This window comes from Frieseomelitta varia, unplaced genomic scaffold (assembly GCF_011392965.1).
Source record: "Frieseomelitta varia isolate USP_RPSP 00005682 unplaced genomic scaffold, Fvar_1.2 scaffold_314, whole genome shotgun sequence".
In the NCBI taxonomy this organism is placed as follows: Eukaryota; Metazoa; Arthropoda; class Insecta; order Hymenoptera; family Apidae; genus Frieseomelitta; species Frieseomelitta varia.
The window spans coordinates 410,655-426,586 of NW_025110051.1; the positions used below are offsets into that span (position 1 = coordinate 410,655).

At 38.5% G+C, this 15,932-nt stretch overlaps 1 protein-coding gene across 1 annotated transcript in view; it reads right to left on the reverse strand.

Moving 5' to 3' along the window:
- The window catches only part of LOC122529882 (fringe glycosyltransferase-like), a 27,641-nt gene extending 12,436 nt beyond the window's left edge, over positions 1-15,205 (reverse strand). The window contains exons 1-2 of the mRNA XM_043656388.1: positions 15,053-15,205; positions 14,870-14,955 (exon numbers count right to left, since the gene is read on the reverse strand). Of these exons, the coding sequence (XP_043512323.1) occupies positions 14,870-14,892 (23 nt within the window). The 5' untranslated portion in view covers positions 14,893-14,955; positions 15,053-15,205. The remainder of the gene's footprint in view (positions 1-14,869; positions 14,956-15,052) is intronic.
- Between the last annotated feature and the right edge of the window lie 727 nt (positions 15,206-15,932).

Here is a 15,932-nt window from a genome sequence, read left to right on the forward strand (position 1 = left end):
GGGGGGGGGGGGGGGGGAGAGAGGCGAAGCGTTTAATTGCGAGACGTTGGGCCAGCAAAGGAGGACAGCCGCTTAATTTACCGGCATTCCAGGCATGTAGATTAGCCGGGGCGAACGTGTGCACCTGCTGGCCGACCTGTCGTCGTCCTCGTCGCGTTCAGCGACGCGCCGGAAACTGGTTAGCCGCATTAAACCGAGTCGCCGCGCATTTATTAACAGCACTCGAGAACCGCGCTGCTCTCCGCATCACCTGCCCCCTAACGAATTTCCATCGATTACACGATAATTCCGTCTATTAATTGCGCCGCTTTCTTCTCTCTCTCTCTCTCTCTTTCTCTGTGTGTGTGTGTTTTTAAGTTTGTCGAAGAACGCGTGGCGAATCGATTGCGGTGCCACGCGAGACTAATGCGTCGCGACACGCCTCGACGAGCCTGAAATTATTTTCCACGCCTCGTTTGCCACGTTTAGCCAGGAGAATTCGGTTTCGTTTTGAATCTCTTTAGCAAGCTTCGACACACTCGGAAGCAATTGGATTTGTAACAATTGTTGGACTATTGGAGGATGATCCAGGCTCTTGTTCGATTCTTACAGGCTCTTCGTTTCTCGAATTTCCTTCGATCGTTTTCTTTTTTTTTTTTTTTTTCTAATAGTGGTCATTCGACTGTGACTTAATTTCGATCGGATTTGAGTTATGTTTCATCCACGATGCACGAATCATCTGACAGAATAGACAGATATTTAGCAATCTGTTATTTATATTATTTTTTTGTTGAAGAAATTGTGAAATTGTCGTTCAATTGTAAAATTATATGTAATAACAATGTTATTAATATTATATGCAATTAATTATAAAATTATATGCAATTACGATATTATTAATATTATACGCAATTAGTCATAAAATTATATGCAATTACGATATTATTAATATTATGCGCAATTAATTATAAAATGAAAGGAATTATCAAAGTATTTAGTTGTAAAATTAAATATTAAAGAAATTATAAAATTGAATGTAATTGCAAAATTTACCATGATAATACCTATGAATTAAAAGAATTATCAAAGTATTCAGTTGCAAAATTAAATATTAAAGAAATTATAAAATTGAACGTAACTGCAAAATTTATCATAGGTCCATCCATGATAATACCTATGAATTAAAGGAATTATCAAAGTATTTCGTTGTAAAATTAAATATTAAAGAAATTATAAAATTGAACGTAACTGCAAAGCTTATCATAGGTCCATCCATGATAATACCTGTCTGTATTGTTCAATTTAGAAATACAGGGGGACATTTGCCAACACAATTCATCATCTCGACAAACTTATCCTCTCTAATAGGTGGTCCTTCGAAAACCGACCGAGCATTCGCATAACCACGAATCCCGGTGTCCACCGGGGTCCAAGGTATGCACAAAAATTCGAAGCACAGCCACGAGAAGCTTCCTATCTGAGATCAATCGCGCTCTCGTCTCGGTTTCAAGCGGTCCCCTCCGCCCCCTCCATCGCGAGAATGTCACGGGGAACAGGGCGAAAAACGAGCCCCCGTGCGTAGATAAAGCGAGGAAACCGAGGAACACACTTCGGAGGAGAAAGGGAGAAAGAGAGGAACAAGGTGAAAAAAGAAAGGACGCGAAGCGGTCCGGGTATATCAGCGAAATCTGTCCTCTCGGTTATTTAGCACCGGACGAAGACGGAAAGCTTCGATTCCTCGCCGCGTGTAACCCCCGAAATTTCGATTTCGTCGCGGGGCCCCAGGTATTTTAACGAGGCCGATATTCCGTGTCGGCGCGGTGCCGAAAAGACGTCGCATCGGCCGGCCCAACGAGCGGCGACGCGACAGAGAGAGAGAGAGAGAGAGAAAGAGAGATGGGGAAACCACTGTTGGACCGTGAGAGAAACGGTGGAGCGATAGAGACGCTCGAGGAAAAATAACGAGGGGCGGGAGGGGGCTACGAGATTTCGGGGCTAATCTGGCCAATTAAAAAGAGCCGGTAGACGAGCTGAGAGAGGTACGGCGGATTCTCGAATACTGGCCCCCGTGGTATTCGCTAATGAGCGTTTCCCCCCCTTAACCGTCCTCCCCCCCCCTCCCCCCCCCTCCTTCGGGGCGCTCGCGCTCGTCCGCCGGCCCTTTTTCCTCTCGTCGCTCCTCGCTCGACTTAGAGAGCCAGCGGAAACTTTCTCTCGCAAACGGTCTGGACCACTCCTGGAAAACGTTAATTAGACGTGCTGCTTTTGCGTACGCGGGACCAAAAGGCGCCCCTCGCCCCTCCCCTCTCACCGATCCTCGGGCCCTAATTGGACCACCGGGCGTAGCGAAAATTTTCGGGCCGACCGACGCGCCACCTCGCCGCACTGGCTCCTACTACTTCTCATGGCCCCCCACCACTCATTCTGCGGGCCGATTCTTGCGGGCGAGGGCAAGCGTGAGACATTTGTCGGGATCGCAGAAGAAACTGTTTACCCGGTACGATTTTTTTTTTTTTTTCGGTGTTTCGAGAGAGTGCAAGGAGGGAACGTTAAACAAACGGGGAACGTTCGTCACGAGGCGGTATATATATATATATATATCGCGTGCATCGATTTTCACTTTAGTTTTGCCCCTTGCAGATTGCGTTTCGAGTTTTTAATTTGTGTGTGCCCATTTGGAAATACTTGAGGCCTTTCGTGTTACATACTCCATTTTCTTTATGTTTTATTCAGTAACCTGAAATACTGAACAACAATTTGTTCGAATTACGTAGCAGTCTAATCTGTATCGGTATACAATATATAAATAATTTATAAAATATATAAAATATATAATTATATATAATTATAAAATAATTATAAAATATATAATATATAATATATAAATAATTCTAATCGACATCTTCGTATTTGCATGTATAGGTACTGGTACAGATAATAAATAGTAACTCATTTCAATCAGTCCGTTACATTTTACAACATAATATATTATATAAATAAATCTAAATATTACTCGATAATTTTTATATAAATTGCTATATTAGAATCTATTAGAATTATTTACATAAGGTACGGATAATTTGTTCTAATCGATAGCTTCGTATTTATAGATACTTATTCCGACGAAACGAAAATTACTTATTATGTTATTTCAAAATTAGTGCTTCAGTGCTAATTACGTTTAATAAGAAAAATTGTCAAAAATTAATATTATTATTTCAATATTTATACAGCAGGTATAAACTTACGAAAATGATCAGAAATTATATAATCAGTAATGATCAGTAATAATATAATAACAATTGTATCATTAAAAGTTACTATTATCAATTATTGCCAAAAATTATCACTATTCCCAAATCTACCTAATTATTATTATTCACACGATATAAGCTTAGGAAAATTATCAGAAATTATTATCAAACCTCATAGTCAAAGATTATTAATCTTAATGTTAATAATATTAGCAGTATAAGCTCGCGAAAATTATCAGAAATTATTAATTATAATCAAAAACTACCGTTATCGATTAACGATTGTCGTTAATTATTGTTAAAAATTATCGTCCAATACAACCTCAGAGAAAAAGAAAATCCAGATCGAGAATTAAAAAAAATTCAACCAATTCCACTTGGTTGAAGTTCCAAACTCTTTGCAACGCAAACATACACACGTTTCGCGCCACGAAGAGTCGAAGGGTTAACGCCCGAGATAACAAGAACTCGCGTTCTATCGCATCGCGGTTGGATCGTAATTCCTGGCGCGGCGTTTTAATTTAATCGTTCGGAGGCTGCGCGATAAAATTGGAAAGCGACGTAGGTCGTAAAACGGACTTGGACGACGGAAGAACGAATTGGCTACCGAAGGAAATAATCGAAGATCTTAAACGGCTGTCGGGGGGGGGAGGGGGGAGAGGCAACTATTCGTTGTTTCATCATTCGAGCGAACCTCGTTGCTGCTTTTCTTGACCGGCCAACCCTCGTTGCAATGCCGATTGTCCGCGACCTAACCTAACGTGCCTTCGTTCCCGCTTATTATCATCGATATAATTCCTTACTTTTAAATCTTTAAATTATTATTTAAAATAATTTAAATAATTTAAATAATTTTAAATAATTTAAATAATTTAAATAATTTAAATATTTCTTACTTTTAAATCTTTAAATTATTATTTAATATTTATTTACTCAATATTGCCATTATTATTTAGATTTATATCTATAATTATTTATATTTATAATTTAATGAATTTTATATTTATAATTTAATGAAATTTTTTATACGAAATAAGTAAATTCAATGAATTTTCGTTCCCTCTTATTATCATCGGTATTCCTTACTTTTAAATCTTTAAATCACGAATATTTATTTACTCAATAACTGACATTATTATTTAGATTTATGTCAAAATGAAATTTTTTTATACGAAATAAATAAATTTGACGAATTTTCGTCACGTTTACATTTATTACATATCTGTCATTAAGATTATTGTCATCACCATGTAAATATTTTACTCATTTCGAGCAAACGACGCGTTTTAATCAAGTTAAGAGATCCCTTTTTCTCGGATCGTGTTGTTCGAAGGGGGGCCCCGATTCATCCTCGTTTCCCCGAAGAGAGTCACCATGGGACAAATCAACGATAGACAGCGGCTGGCAAGCGGCGAGCCTTTGAGACATTTGTCGGTCGGTGTTCTCTCACGTGCGTGCACAGCCCCCCGAGAGAGAGAGAGAGAGAGAGAGAGAAACAGAGAGAAGAGAAGGTGCCACCGAGCGATATACAAGCGGTCTGTGGGCCCAGCCCGCACGACTACCGGTCGCCGCTCTAATTGGCACGATTTATGTCCACGGCGCATGGACACACAAAATTTCCCGGCTTTCCTTTTACTCAGCTTCAGACTCCGCGCCGCAACAATATAGTTAAAAGTGGCAGACTTATTATAGAGAGGAAAAAGATTGGAGAATTTTATCCCTCCCCCCTCCCCATGAGCCAAACATATTTTTTCCAAAATGTTTTCCCGAAGTTCAATTGAGAGACTTGGCCTCGTTCCACTTTTCCCCTAACATAATTATTCCCACGTCGAGAGCATAATTTCCCACCGTGGAAAACTCCAGGAGGCTTTTCATCCTCTGGTGTACTGGTTTTTTCTGTCGCTGACGATAAACGTGGAAGTAAAAACGACAGGCGGCCAGAAACTGCCTGTCTTCGCCATCGTGAGGGGAAGATGGGAGCAGCGACGGCTCGATCGATGCACCATTTCCACGCGGTAGCTTCGTCTCTGGTAGCTTGGAAAGTCATAACAGTGACACCTCCACTCCCAGGGGAGATGGGAAACGAAAGAAGAAGATCTAAGATGACACAAGACGGCCGAAAAACGATTGTGCAAACACAGCGACACGTTCCACATAGTGGAATATCAATCGCGGGCGTATCAACAATGATTTACGTTCGTAAAACAATGATGTGATCTTTAATAGCGAAAAAATAAGAAGCCTAAATGTTCAAAGTTCAATAGAGATTTGTTGTAGCGACCTCTACTTTGAGGTATTTAGGTCAACGATATCTATGTTCATTAAATTGTCCCGTCGAGATGCGTATTTAATATAAACAATAGAATATTTAAAAATAGTTGGTAATTTTATTATCACCATGGAAATGTTTACTATGGAAACTTATATATATATATATTGTAACCATAGTAGAAATTCTTCAGTCGTTATTTAACTTCCATTATGTAATCTTCGTTAAATTATTAGTAATTGTATATTTTGTTATGTGGATAATATTTTCACATAAACGACAAAAATTAATTACGGAGTTATTATTTATTTGCGGTATTGTGATATAAATTTACTTTATCATAATAGAGTTCAGAATACGATTTAATCAAATTTCAGACCTCCATTTTTCATTCTGCACACATCTAAATACAAGTTGCACGTGTGTCCAACTAATAAGAATCTAATAAGAAAATCGCAAGGCAAGGGATTTGATACGATGAAGAAGCATCGCGAGAGCTCGAGTCCAGGGGTTTCAAGGTTTCAGGCGGTGGCATGACGGAATATACGTCTCAATCGAGGCGATCGAAAGCGGCGTTGAGACGTCCGTAGCCGCGATCGATAACGATCCATCCGGCGTCTCTGTCTCTCTCCCTCGAGGATCGATCGGAACGAATGAAGTGGCGGTACGTGCGCGACGAGTGTTCGTTCGATAGTTTCATCCGGTGGTTCGATCGCGGAATCGATAGTCCGTCACCGTCCTTTCTCCTTTTCTCTCTTCGCCAATCTTTCATGCACTGTTCTTCGACCGAATCATTTAATTCTACTTGACTGATACGTGGACTGACTTAGTGAAACGTATTCTCCGAAGAGAAAACAATGGATGAACTATAGATGCCGTTAGAAATAAGAAAAATGGGAATTTGCTAGAGCATATTTACTTTTATATTTATTTTAGATATTTTTAGTTTATCAATGTTATTCACTTTTAACTTTAACATTGATATTAATTTAGAACTCGATTTAAAATGTAACGTTATCATACTACGTACTACCAATTTTCACATAAAAAGAAGAAATAATAAAACACCATTTCGATAAAAAAAAAATATAACTATAATTAAAATTAAAATAATTGAAATATAATTGATATAATTAATTAAAATAAATAAAACTGTAATTAAAAATTATAATGATTAATTAAAATAATTAAACATAATAATTAATTAAAATGATTAAAACTATAATTAAAATTGAAATAATTAAAATATAATTAATTAAATAATTAAAACTATAATTAGCATTAAAATAATTAAAATATAACTATAATTAAAAACTACCATTATAGATAATTGAAAATACCTACTTTCTCACATCAGAGACCCCATAATAGCTACAGCGCGTGTTTTTGTTAATCGTCACAACATCTAAAAACACGATATGAAAGTACCATCGAAATAAATCAAAGATGCACAGATTTAAAAGCGACACGTGCAAAAGTTCCGTTTCCACTAAATCAACGAGCTACTAAAAGAAAAAAGAAAAGGAAAAAACAGCTTCCCACATTAACTTCTTTTTTTTTTTTTTTGTCCCAAAACTGTAATACTTTCTCAGTTTTAAGTATATTTAAGTGAAACAAAATAGGAAAACCCAATAATAAATTTGTCACTTCTCAATAATTTCTACCCAGCGACGTCGTACCGACGAGTTCAAAAAAGTAAGCGACGAATTACTGTACACGGTCTCTCGTTATGGTCCGCAATCAGTTGTCAAACGCAAGTGGTTAACCTCTAACGTATGTCGAGAAGTTTTTTGTCCCAAAATTGCAATATTTTCTGAGTTTTAAATATATTTAAGCAAAACAACATAGGAAAAACCAATAACAAAATTAATTTATCACTTCTCAATAATTTCTATCCAGCGACGTCGTACCGACGAGTTCAAAAAAGTAAGCGACGAATTACTGTACACGGTCTCTCGTTATGGTCCGCAATCACTTGTCAAACGCAAGTGGTTAACCTCTAACGCACGTCGAGAATCTTTTTGTTCCAAAGTCGCAATGTTACCTCTGGTTTTAAGTATACTTAAGTGAAACAAAATAGGCAAAAAAACAAATGATAAATTCGTTACTTCTCAATAACTTCTATCCACCGACGTCGTACCGACGAGTTCAAAAAAAGAAAGCGACGAATTATCGTACGCAACGCGGTTTGGCCACTCGTTACGGTCCGCAATCGGCGCTAGTGGCTAAGCGCCTTTGCCCTATAAACGCGTTACGACGCATGCGCGAGAATACAGAGCACGCTTATTAGAAACGCAGGCCGCCTTGATATTTCTTTTTTTTTTTTTTGCCGGGCAACGAGCACGTCAACGAGCACCGTTGTTACCCTCATCTCGAGCATTTTAATCACTCGTCCGCGCGTCGTTCCTCTCAACTACCGAACATTTCGATGGGAAAACAAATAAAGAAGCGAGGTCTTGGGCCACGTAGTCCCACGTAGCACGTACGTAGAGAGCGTGGAGGGGAAGAAAAGGGGGAGGTGGAAGGCGGTGGAGGTGGGAGAAGCGTCCGAAGGATCTCTTTGATTCCATTATTGCTCGCCTAATTGGATTCCACCGCGTGATCGCGGCCCGCAACCTCTATAAACCCGCGGCCGACCAAACCAATTTGGGCATTCCTACGGATACGTGGCCAGTGAATCCGTCGCCGTGATCTATAGATCACTCGGCGGCAGGAGCTACTACCTGGGGGCTGGCCTCCGACTCGAGGCTCGCCACCTCGAATTTTCGGACTTTCGATCCTGTTGCGCGATCGTGCAACCTGCTACGTGTCTCTCGATTTCTTTCGGCATTTCCAGGCAACTCCTCCGCGGGCTCGGTTTCAGATCGGTTTCCATTTGTTCGAGAAAATGAAACACGCATCGTACAAATCAAATCGTTTGAGCCTCCGTAATTTCGGGAGTTCGAAGAGTTCGCATCCGCGATTCTTTCCCTCTGTTTTCCCTCTTTCGTTTAATTTTTTATTTAGAATCTAGGAGAACTCAGAACCTCTTACTCGGAGTCCAGAAATCGAAACTTCTTCGAAAATTTGTTTTTCTTTTTCCTTTTTTCCAGAATTCGGGAGAACTTGGAACTCAGAACATGGAACTTTTTAGTCAAAACTTGGAAGAGCTCCGAAAACTTCTTCGGGAAATACTTTTTCTTTTTTCTTTTTTTTTTTTTTAATATCTTAGAATTTGGAAGAACGTCGTCCAAATTGCGAGTTCTGGGTACTTTCAAAAGTAAACTTTCCACATGGGAATCCGACGTTTCATACGACACGGCCTAAAATGATTGGAACTTTCACGTAGTCGCTTCAGCTACGGGGCCCCGTGTGTAATTAACTACGACGAGAAGCTTGGTTTATTAACCTTTGGACGTGGCTGAACGTTTCTCAAAAGCAAAACACGGCACCTGTTTTGTCGCTCTCCCTCACTTTCACCGAAAAACCGCTCGGCTCGAACGCCGCTCGAGGAACACGAAGAACGAAACGGTTTCGACGATTAATCGAGTCTCGCGGCGAGCGCAAACGGAAACCCGAGGAGGCAAGCGTTTTAATCGATGTCGGCGACGGGGGATCGATTGAAATCGCCGCGAGTGACTCGGACGATTTACATCGGGTTTCAAATCTCAGCGATCCCGCAACCGGGTTTGCGACAAAGTAGAAATTAATTGCCGATTAATTGCCAAGATTATAACGCCTCGTTGTTCAGTCTCACTGTGGAATCGCGAAGACTGGAAACTCCAATTATCTGTGAATAATTATCTTGGAGCAACAAGTTTTCTTCTTCAATATTTTTAAATATTTAAAATATCGTGCAAACAATTTAAGACTTGTAACATACTGTGATAGTAGAGACTTCATACTTTAGAGAAATGAATCTAAATTGTACAATTTTTTTTCTTTCACAAAGTTACAAGTTTACAAGTTTACAAGCAGCGTAACATTTTCTAGAGCCGCTGTAGATAAATCGCAGATTCGATTGAAATTCTCCCTCTCCCCAAGCGGGGAGTTTTTCTCTAGTGAAGATCTTGTTAAAGCGACAATCGCGGTAACATCTTGATGAAGTTGCATCTCGTCGAGGGCAACCGCTGGTCAGCTGAACAACAAGACAGAGAGAGAGAGAGAGAGAGAGAGAGAGAGAGAAAGAGAGAGTCGCTGGTGCGTGCGTGCACGTGGGTGGTAATCAAGCCTGTGCAAGGCCCATTGTGAGCGGTACTCGTCGCGCTCGTCGTTAATTAAGACCCATCTCCGCGAGATCGGAACAGAACAGACCCGACTCGGACAGACCGCCAATAAAACAGGGGAAAAAATCGTCGAGATTCTCCGTTCTTTTATCGCGACGTCGCCAATACGAATCGATCGACCAGAGAGGAGAGATCCAATCGTAAATTTCACTGTCTCGTTCAGTCTCGATAATAATCAGAGACCGATAGAGACTATTAACAACCAAATGGTGAAAATAAAAATACTACAATATTAGAAAATGTTACGATATTACAATAAATAATACGATAAAAATACTACGATAAATAATACTACGTAAATAAATAATACAATAAAAATACTAACATACTACGAAAATAAAAATACTACGATATTAGAAAAAAAAAACTAATCTACGATTTACGCTCGTAGATAATAAATATTCCATCGCAACGACTCTGGTTGTTAATCATAAATAAAAAAAAAAAAAAAAAGATCACGATACCAAGGATTAACCTCTTGCGCTGGCAACTGACTGCGGACCATAACGAGTGACCAAACCGTACACAATAATTCGTCGCTTTCCTTTTCTTTTGAACTCGTTCGTATGATATCACTGGATAGAAATTATTGAGAAGTAATAATAAATTTATTATTTGTTTTGCCTGGGTTACATTTAAATATACTTAAAACTGAGAAAATATTGCAATTTTGGGCCAATTATACTCGACGGGCGCGTCGAAGAGGTTAACCGCTTGCGCTGGCAACTGATTGCGGACCATAACGAGAAACCGTATACAATAATGCGTCGCTTTCTTTCCCTTTTGAACTCGTCGGTATGATATCATACTGGATAGAAATTATTATTAAAAAGTAATAAATTTATCATTTGTTTTGCCTGAATTACATTTAAATATAATACTTAAAACTAAGATAATATTGCAATTTTGGAACAAAAGATTCTCGACGTGCGTGGCACGTTATTCCAGCGCAAGAGGTTAACCACTGATTGCGGACCATAACGAGAAACCGTATACAATAACGCGTCGCTTTCTTTCCCTTTTGAACTCGTCGGTATGATATCATACTGGATAGAAATTATTGTTAAGAAGTAATGAATTTATCATTTGTTTTGCCTGAATTACATTTAAATATAATACTTAAAACTAAGACAATATTGCAATTTTGGAACAAAAGATTCTCGACGTGCGTGACACGTCATTCGAGCGCAAGAGGTTAAACATAGCGTCAAGGGAGAATAATTGGCGGTGATATTATCGGCGGAGAGAAAGGAGGAAAAGCGCGGGGGTAAAGCAGCTGGAATCGGTGGCGGTTCGAAGAACCCGTAAAAGTGATTTGTTCGGCTGTTAACGAGACGCGGATGGCACGGACGTTAATGGAAAATTATCGATAGTTGCGAGGCTCGATGCACCGTTACAACTGGCGAACGTCGTAAATAACAGTCGGTTACATGCCTGCGAATACCTTAGAGGCGTGCTAGTTTCTTGCTTCGTGCTCGAGCCAGGTGTAATTCGCTGGTATGTGTTAAGCGATTTCCAATCTTTTCGTCATTGTGTACATTTTAACATTCTCGAAAACCTGACCTCCTCAACAGACGAACGAACATTGCACAACCTAACCTAACCTAAAATCCATTGCACAGCTTAACCCATTCGAGACGGATTACATACCGCGTGTGTAATGATCTTGAACCTGAGTTATATTAATTATTAGCGAAGAAGTAAGATAAGATCGTTTTGAGAAAAAGCGAAGCTTAATGATGCGTAAAGATTGAAATTTGCTTGTGAAGGTGATTGTGCTTGGGAGAATGTTTCAGATGATTACCACAAACAAACAAAAATAAATGTCGTTGGAGGAAAATTTCCTAATTAATTTATTGTAACGTTTCCTTAAAATTTATTTACGAATTATCCTCTAACGTTTATTACTGAACCCATAATAATAATGATCTCATGTTTCTTCACTATTTTTGAAATAAATATTTCTTCCACCATAATTATATCTTTTCTTTTCATCGCGCATCACACACATGGCGTGTATAATCGGTTCCTCATAATAAAAATATTCTGAAGAGCCAATTACACACACGCACACACACACACATACACACATACACAGGGTGCTACCATGTTATTTGTTATACGAAAAATGTTTGCAACATTCAAAACATTTCTTCTTCTAAAAATGTTTGACGTAGAGAAAAGAAAATTCTTCAGCTCCTTCAATTTTTCAGATAATTCTTCGCCTCCAATGGATTAATGCACAGAGAAAACAAGGGGGGAGGGGAGGGAGAGAATGGAGAAATTGGAGCGTCGCAGACTCTCCCTGGCCGAAACACAGTCGCCGATGAAGAAATAAGACAGAAGCAGGAAAACAAGAGAAAGAGAGAGAAAGAGAGGGAGAGGGGGGGAGGAACAGTGGCAACGTCCCTGAATGAGAAAGCGGTTCGATGCACTTGCGCTCGGTTGCTCCACTCGGCCTTCTGCGCGGACGTGTTGCAACACGAGGGGAACCAGTGTACAGGATAATGCCAGGAGCGTGTATATACCAGAGCGGACAAGAACGGGGAAACGCGGCCAAGAAAGATCCGGAGCGATTCGAAGAGCCCTGATATAGATACCGGGCCGTTTGCCAGTTTCATTCGTCTCTCCGAGTTCGAGTTCCTTCCTGTTTGTCCATCTCTCTCTCTCTCTCTGTTTTTCTCCTCATTCCTCCATGGCACAAGGATACTCCAACAAGTATCGAGGGACATGTTATTGGAAAAAGTGACACGAGCGAAGAAGTTTCCGGAGATATTGCAGTTTCTGTTGCCGAGTCTTTTGATTTTAAATCGCGGCATCGGGGTTGGCGAAGAATAAACGACTTGAGAGACATGCAATTCATAGGCAGGAGAGCCTGCTGTTGTTATTGCAGAGCAACCGTAACGGTCGATAACTCTGTTTTCTTCTCTGAATCGGTATTGGGTTACTTTGTAATCATTTCTCTGCAATCAATTACCAAATGTATTGGTAGCGATTGTAATCTAATCATTGCTGGAATGAATGACTCGGATTAACTTTCGCAACTTGTAAACATTACTTTTGGTAGCTTTCAAATTATGAACCTAACTTAACATAAACCAAAGTTTAAAAATATGATATAATAAACGAAGAGCGTAACCTAACCTAAACACATATATATTTTGATATATTTGTTTGATTTATTGTAACGTATTATACTTTTTGAATCTCCAGTATAAATAAACCGATCATTTGATCATTGATATATTATACAGAAACAATCTATATATTCTATGTGTGTAACAAAATATTGTAATATTGATGTATTATACAAAATATATATACAACATTATATGTTAATATATCAATATTATACTATATCATCAAATATATCAAGTATATCAATATTATAACATAAATATAATATTATAATGATGTAACTGATATTTATTCACAACATATATTAGTTTAGTAAACTTTTTATAATAAAAAGCTTTATATAATGAAAGACTTTGTATAAAACACTTTATAAAACTATATAATAAAAGACTTTATAAAGAACTTTACATAATAAATTTTGTTACATATAATTTTGTAAACATTTTTACAAAGTATATCAATATTATAACATAAATATAATCAATCAAATATATCAATATTGTAACATAAATATAATAGTTTAGTTTAGTTATAAAGCTTCATATAGTAAAAGACTTTGTATAAAACACTTTATAAAACTATATAATAAAAGACTTTATAAAAAACTTTATATAATAAATTTTGTTATATATAATTTTCTAAACACTTTTGCAAAATTATATATAACAAAACGTATAAACAATAAATTTATATATAATGAAAAGTAGTTTCTACAAGCTATACACAGTGTCGTTGATAAAAGCAAACTACTAATACAATCGTAAATCGTTTTGTAATCGTTTTATTCAATTAATCGTGACCTTTGATCACTTCTTTCATTCGTTAATCGCCGATTGATATCCCGATTGCACGTTCAATCGCAATTGTGAGAGGCTCGTGTATAAAAAGGATGGACGTTCGATCGAAATAAGCCCGAGGCAAACGCACTTGGCCAATTGATCGAGAAAGTCTCGCACGAGAACGAGAACGAGAACGAGAACGAGAGGCGAGGCGCAATCGATTATCCACGATTTGTAAAACGTCTCGATCGATCGGGCCGGCGCACGAACGCTCGGAATCGCTGCGAGTCATTCCACTTGAGCGGGCAACGACGAGCAATCAGAATGGTTGATCGCGACGTCGCGCGGCTATCCGCGTTATTATCAATAAGTTTGTCTCGAGAAGCAATTCGAGACGGTGCTCCGGCGACGTTTATGTCACGGACCCTCGTCAATCATTATTTACCGGCGGCTAACGCTGCCCTGTTCTTTGCCTTCGATTCCTCTCAACTACGTCATGAAACAACAGCCATCCACACTCGTCTACTACGCGATTCGTAAAAAAAAAAANAAAAAAAAAAAAAAAAAAAAAAAAAAAAAAAAAAAAAAAATAAAAAAGAAAAAAAGAAATACAGGGTGTGTCCGTTTGAACGTGACACCCTGTATCTATTTTTAATCGTAGAGTGTACTCGTCACGTGGCGCGAGAAAAAAATTTGCACTTGCAGACCTAACCTAAAACTAACCTAAAGTAAAATTTAGGTAAAACGTTGTGTACGCAATTTGGACGCATTATAGAACATTCTGAACCCCAAAAAAGATTTTTCACGTAACCCAAACTTAACCCAAACCCAAATGATGAAACATTGACAGAGTAAAATGGAACAATGCATTTTGAAAATAGAGACTTGGAGCTTGAAAACGAGGTTTAAGTTCATCGTTCATAATTGAACATTTAGTCCGAATGAATCTTGTTAATCTTAATGCGTCGTAAAACTTTGGAGCATTTTGCAAAAGCAAGTCCATAATCGGGCATAATATTTAATTTAAAAAAGATTTAAATTAAGGTTTAAAAAAAGATTTAATAATACTGAATTTAAAATTAATAATATTTAATAATATTTAATTTAAAAAAGAAGGCGACGTTGGAAATTCTTTTCTTTTTTTCTTTTTTTTTTTTTTTAACAAAAAAATGGGCAAAAACTTACCCAGCAACGGGAGTCATCTTCATGGCGAGAGCTCTGCTGATGCAAAATCCGGCGCCGCCGGTCGCGAACCAGAACTTCACCTTTTGCTGCAACAGAAAACACAAGAATGTCAAAAAAAAAAAAAAAGTAAAAGAAAAATGCTAATCTTCGCGAGGATTCGAGACGAGATGATCGATGACTAACCAGATTGAAACCACGATTGATTACATTTCGACGTATCGATCTGTCCCTTCTTTCGGACAAATTGTGATGAAACTTGAACCGTTACGATCCGATCGACGTTTGATTGCAATTGACTGATCAGCAATCGGAGAATAAATTTTTTTTTGCGTAAACAGGCGATGAAGGTTTAAGGTTAGGATGCGGCGGGCGCGCCATCTGCAGAATATCCTGCGTACTGAATTTTCGCAACACTGTGGATCTTTCACGCTTTCTCAGAGTTGTAGATTGTTGCACACACGACTCACATTTAAGTAGTTTCAAATTTACAAATTCGAGGGATCAAAACCTTGATAGAGAGGGACTGATTAAAATTAAAAGGCCTGCAAGAATTTTGGTTCATCTTGGTGAACGAACGAAGCGGTTAAAAAATTGCAAATTTGTAAATGTTTTTTTTTTTTACTAAGAAGTTACGAAATGGCCATTTGGTCCATTTTGGCTGAGTCTCGGCGTTAAAGAAGCAAATTCAAAAACTGCGACACGTGTGTGACAGATAAAACGAATTTCTCATTCTTTCTACTTATTTAACGTTAAGAACAAAAGTAAAAGAGATACAAATCACTTTCTTTCGACAGAAGGGGGCATCTTCCTCGAGAAAAGTTCGAAGTTGTTTACTGAGAAAGAAAAAAAAAAAGGAAAAAACGGGCTGCAAAGGAAGGAGGAGAAAGGTGTTTCCGATCGAGTTGCTGCCGGTGACCTGGAAAGTCAAGTCGCAAGAAAAGCATCGGCTCGTGCATGCTGTGACCAAGTCTCGAGAGTATTATCAGCTTCCTCCAATCTCTATCCTTGCCCTCGTCGATTAGATTAGACTTCAAAGGAATCGTGTAAATAGGACTAACAGACT